This window comes from Pygoscelis adeliae, unplaced genomic scaffold (genome assembly GCF_000699105.1).
Source record: "Pygoscelis adeliae isolate BGI_AS28 unplaced genomic scaffold, ASM69910v1 Scaffold659, whole genome shotgun sequence".
In the NCBI taxonomy this organism is placed as follows: Eukaryota; Metazoa; Chordata; class Aves; order Sphenisciformes; family Spheniscidae; genus Pygoscelis; species Pygoscelis adeliae.
In genome coordinates this window covers 157,936-163,378 of record NW_008825546.1, presented here as the reverse complement: position 1 = coordinate 163,378, position 5,443 = coordinate 157,936, and the positions used below count along the sequence as shown (strand labels likewise).

The 5,443-nt window shown below is 50.6% G+C and overlaps 1 protein-coding gene across 7 annotated transcripts in view; it reads left to right on the top strand.

Moving 5' to 3' along the window:
• LOC103923643 overlaps positions 1–5,443 on the top strand; it is a 22,389-nt gene that overhangs the window by 14,037 nt on the left and 2,909 nt on the right. For all 7 annotated transcript variants that reach the window (XR_663941.1, XM_009332036.1, XM_009332037.1 and 4 more), the window contains exons 10-11: positions 20–112; positions 527–634. Coding sequence is in view for 6 of the 7 variants with exons in the window: in XM_009332036.1 (XP_009330311.1) it covers positions 20–112; positions 527–634 (201 nt within the window). In the remaining variant the exon portion in view is untranslated. The remainder of the gene's footprint in view (positions 1–19; positions 113–526; positions 635–5,443) is intronic.

The following is a 5,443-nucleotide window of genomic DNA, read 5'->3' as shown; positions in this document are numbered from 1 at the left end:
TGCTCTCTGCATTTTGCAGGCTTCTGCTGTTGTTGTTGAGGCAATGGAGAGTTTTGGAGGACAAGGTTACATGGAGGACACAGGCTTGCCAGTCATAGTCCGCGATACTCTGGTAAGAAAGCAGCAGGAGAAGCAGAAGCAGCTCCTGCATGTCACCTAGTCCCCTGCACAGTGCTCCGTGGTTGCCTGCTGAAGACACGCTCAAGGGAAAAAACAGTCCTCCCCAGACTCACTCCAAGCGTGGCAGCTCTCTCCTAGTTGCCTTCGTGCTGAGCCCAGTCATCACCAGGGAGGGGGCGTGATGTGTTCCTGGTGCTGGGGTTGTTGCCTAGCTCGGTAATGGAGCTGGGCTCCTAGCTCTCATCACCACTGCTCCTTCCCACTTGTGGTGAGGCAAGACATCCCTGGAGATTTCCTTGATATCCCCTAGCTCTGCCCCATGTCTTCCTCACATTCCCCTTTCTTTATTGCAGTCGCTCCAAAAGGCTCCTTCATGCTCTTCCACAGTCTTTTCTACGCCCCACAGGTGCTGTCCATATGGGAGGGAACAACAAATATCCTGTCACTTGATGTCCTGCGGTCCCTCACCAAGAGTCAAGGGCAGGTGATGGCTGCGTTCTTCTCCGCAGTGCAGGTGAGCCCGCATCAAAAGCACCGGTCAGCCTGGTGTGCTCACCTTGGCGGAGTCTTATTTGGTGTTTATGCTCCTAGCTGGGTCTGGTAAGGCATACGACCAAACCGAAAGCTTTAGACAAGCGTTCAGAAGCTGTCTTACAATTCTGCTCTTTAAATAGCACTTACAAAAGCAGAACGCAGGCAGTGCTCATTTTGGGATCCTTGTGTGCTGCAAAAAAATGCAGATACTTTCATCTCAGCAGTGAAGAGTTCTGCATTGCCGGAGTTCCTCATGACAGGTACCAATGCAAGTATATTTTTAATGTGAGAGAGTCACCTTCCTGAACCCAAAATAATTTTGTGGTTTTGTTTCTTAACTGGAAAAACACCACAAGACTGCTGAATATTAAACCTTCGCTAGGGCTGCCTACTGCATTACGATTTTTATTTTTATTCCTACTGAAGAGATGGAAAGAGCCGAAGGAATTCCATTGCTGCCTCTTTAGATTTGCCGTTCTCTGGCTTTGCCTACAGGCTGCTCTTTTAAAGGTGCTCAGATGACAGGCAGTCACGGAGAGTTCAAAGCAGCTCAGAATTTCATGAAGGTAAATGAGCATCAGCTGTCTTGATATGTCCCGTAAAAGGAGACAGGAACCAGCCTGAAAGGCATGATCGGCATATCCGAGGGTATTCCCTCCGAGATTCGATTATTAATCCAGATAGAACAATCCAGATTATGTTAGCCCAGATACAGTGAGGGAATCCTGGGCATCTGGAGTGCTGGGTTTGACTACGTGTAGCCTTCACTTTCGCATCCAGACCCCACGAGAAGGGAAAGGTCTGGGTCACCGCACTCCCTGCAGCACTGACAACTGGATGGGTCTTTCAAAAACACGCGAGGAAGAGCCCGACTCCTCCTCGCCAGTGGCCGCAGCTGGCAGCTTCTGTTACATTTCAAACCCCCAGCTCAGCTGTATTCTGTACAGAGCACCCCTCTGACCTCCGGAGATGAGTGTCTTCTTACCATCCTCTCGGACAACTTTTGATAAAGGAAAAACACCTCCCAACAATTTGACTGCCGAACAAGAAACCCAAATCTGCTCATAAAGCAGGGCTGAGCACACCTGCTAATGAAAAAGCCAACTGGTCCAGCTGCTGATAAAAAGCAGCTTAGCCTGACACTGCAGGTGATGGAGTGGAGAAGGAAAGGAGTGGGTGGTAGGCTCTAAAAATAACTTGGAAAGAAGCCGGCCTCCACAGGCTTACGCTTACGCTAATTTAAACGAATACCCCACAAAGGTGCCATACTGCAGTCCTCAGAGCACCGCACTGGAGTAGCTGAGAGGGCCCCTCCAGCTTCTTAACAACTGGATAATCAGAGAAGCACTAAAGAACACGGCAACGTGATTCAGAGCAGGTACCTGCTCTGAATGTTACTCTGAATGTTACTGCTCTTACACAGCAGTAACACCAAGTATCGAGATTTATTAATTAACAAGCTCATCATTGCTCTTGCGCTCCCACAGATCAGGCTGTATATAAGACTAGAGGGTGAACAAGCGAGCACTGACCTTAAAGGTCTCCAAATTCCGGTAAGTGCCATTGCATTTGCTGCTCCTGTCACACCGAGGCTGCCTCCACGTCCACGGAGCGTGGCGATGGAGTGGCTGGAACGGGCTGAGCTGGGAGAGCAGTATTGATGCGCTGATTCTGGATGTAATAGATCGTACTTGGCAAATTTAACCTGGACGTGTCAGAAAGCTTTTCCCTTACGTAGCCAGGCACTGGAAAGGCAGACCGGGAGGTATTTCTGCAGAGTGCCTCTGCAGCATCGGGCAGGAACGTGCCGAGTTTCTACGCCAGAATCAGGGTTTCGCTCACAGGTGATAAACAACCTCTTTCTGAGCTCCAGGTGTCCAGCTTCTTTTGGTCTCTGGGAGTCTGGCTCATTTTGAAACATCCTTCCCATTCCCGTCTAGTGAGGCAATCATTTAGCCCTTCATAAAGGGACTTTTACTGCTCCAATCCATTTCCTTTTTATTGATGCACACAAAACTAGTACAACTGATTTTACGGTTGTCCATCAAGGTTCTCAGTTTGCAGGGTTTGTGCCCAATGACAGGCTCCTTTGGAGAAAGCAGCATTAGTACTTTGTTGGCACAGCACAGCACTTTGTTCTCTGAAGGTCGTATCTCAGGGTAACTTCCCCGCCGACCCCACTGCCACCTATTTTTGCCTTTATCCTGTGTCAGTTGCCTCTACGGATGGTGGGATAGCTAACGCTGATGGTGCTGTGACCTAGGAGCAGGAACCCAACGTCGTAATTATCCTCAGGAAAAGGGAAATACGGGGAACTTCCTCATCCCTGCACAGTGTGATTCTGAGAAGCTGAATTTTTAGGGTTCTTGATCACAGGCAAGTTTGTCACAAACCACCAGAGGTAATTTGTCTGCAAAGCCTCAGGAGGACACACGGCGAGAAGAGCAAGTGCGAGCGAGAGTCCTGGATTCCAGCTCAGCCGTGGTGGGAGTTTCAGGTGGATACTGCGCGGGGGCAGTCATTTCACGTTGTACTAAAAACTTATTAGCTGGAATTTTGAGCCAGAGCATTGGGTGGACTTTAGAATTCAATTACAATCTGAAAAGTGCCTCTAAAATAGCACCGGGGAATTATTTGATTTATTGCCTTTTAGTCACTTCAGGTTAAACTTGGTCACATCCCAGTACGGTGGTGTGTCTGAACGCCAGCCCTGCAGGAGCTCAGAATCGACTGTCTTGCGCGTCAAGAATGACTGCGTAGGGCTGAAACTCTAGCTGTGAATCGGATGTACAATCTAAGCCACGTGATAGTGTTTTCAGGTCCTTTTCAGACCATAACCACAATTTTAACACAGCAGGAAATAAATCTAGGTTATTAAAGTGAGACTACATATTTGCTTGAAGCATTAATCTGAGACTGCTGCTTCTAGCCCTGTTTTGGATGTTCTTCCCGTTGCTGTATTTTTAAATACTCATGATTAATCTTTTAAGCAAAAACCGTTCTGACAATCTTGCTTGGTAGCTAGTGAGAGCAAACAAATGAGCGGCGTCTTAAAATCCCTCAGTAAAAACCGAAGGAATCGGAAATACCGGAGCTCTAAAGCTCTCTTGCTCTCTGACGATTTCAGTCGGAAAAGAACCGTACAGCTGGCCCAGCGACGCCATGTGCGTGTGCCTCCCCGCAGTTACGCCCTCCAGGAACTGGAGCAGGTCGACACGCAGGAGAGAAAACGGGAGCTGCTCCTGCCCCCAGCATCGTCCCTGAAGCAGCTCTCCAGCCTCTCGCTCTCAAACGCAGGGGAGGGCGTGGAAAAACGCGGCTTGATCTTTCAGAAGATTCAGTGCTTTTGGTTAGGAAAGGAATGAGCGTAATTTGTGGCGGGGGGGGGGGAAGTGTAAATTATTGGAGAGCAGAGGGAGTACAACGTCTTTTTTTTTTCCCCCCCTGAGGTTAAAATGCTGCTTTTATATTCCTGGTCCGTCCTGCCCAGGCCTTTAAACCTTACAAAGCAAGGCAGCGTAGGACGTAGCGGTTCGTACCCCAGCCTTCAGCGCGAGGGTGCTGACAGGAGCGCGCCTGTCGCCGCTGCGCTTGGCCTGCGGGATGCTGGCTTCCCTCCAGGCTGCTGGGAATATGTTTATGCCTTTGGGGTCTTTGATCCTTGTTAGCAACGAGCTCCGAGCTACTTTTAAAACATCTTATTAGCATTCCGTGGGCTTGGAGGGTTCTTTGGACTTTATCTTGGCACTAGACCTAACCGCTTTAATGATGATGTTTTTGTATTTGTGCAGCATATGCTGCGAGTATTTACGTACCGCTTTGCCTGGAGCACAGCACAGCATCCATTGAGGATCGTGCTTTTCTTGTATTAATAGTCCGAAACTACAGGGCCGTGGTTAGGCAGGAGGTGTCACGCACAGGCGTACCGCAGAAAAAACTGGGTTCAGCTTGTGCAGTCCGGGGTCCTACCGTGCGAACGAGCTGTATTCTCACGTCCTAGCAAGAGGAACCGCATGATCACTTACGCGCTGAAAGCCTCAGAAACATAAAAAATTAGTTCTGCGCAGCAGATACTTACAGGCTTTAGCTTCATAAATAACCTGCAAATGCGACTAATTAATGGAAAGCACCTCCTACCACCTGCTGTGCTACTTCAACGTGCAGCCGTTCCTTTTCGCGATTCCGTCCAAGGTAATCCTTCAGTTCTGCTGCAGAGAGGCAGGTTTGAACGTTGTGAAGATGTTATCGCAGCGCACGAGGCTCCTGGGCTGAGCCCACCGATGAAGGCAGGGCCAGCCCTGAACGCAGGCAGCGTGGGCGGCTGCCCGGGGCGGCCGAACGGTCGTGGCCCATTTTGCTGCAGCAGAGCCCAGCCTTTTGCGGCCGGGCGTGCGTGGAGGAAGAGGACGCGGCAGGGCGGCCGGGGGGGGGGGGGGGTGCAGGGTCCGGAGGTCGGCGACGGCTGCGTGGGTGAGGGCTGGCTGCTTCTCCGCCTGTGTGACTTCAGGGGGACCGAGCTGCCCCCCCAGCCTGGCGGCTCCATGCAGAAGGCACGCTCTTCTCGTTGGATCCCTCCTAAGAGGGAATGACACGGGAAACACAGCTTGAAGGCCAGCCTCCGCCGGTTGCACCCAGGCAGCCACGGGCATGCCGCGTCAAAAGAGCAACTATTTTAGACTCTCTTGGCAGAGTATCGCTTGTGCGATACTCTCCCAAAAGAGATTTGGGACACTGGAGAAACAGCAGCTTAGCTCAACCAGGGGGAGCTTTTAGGTGGTGCTTTTACGCA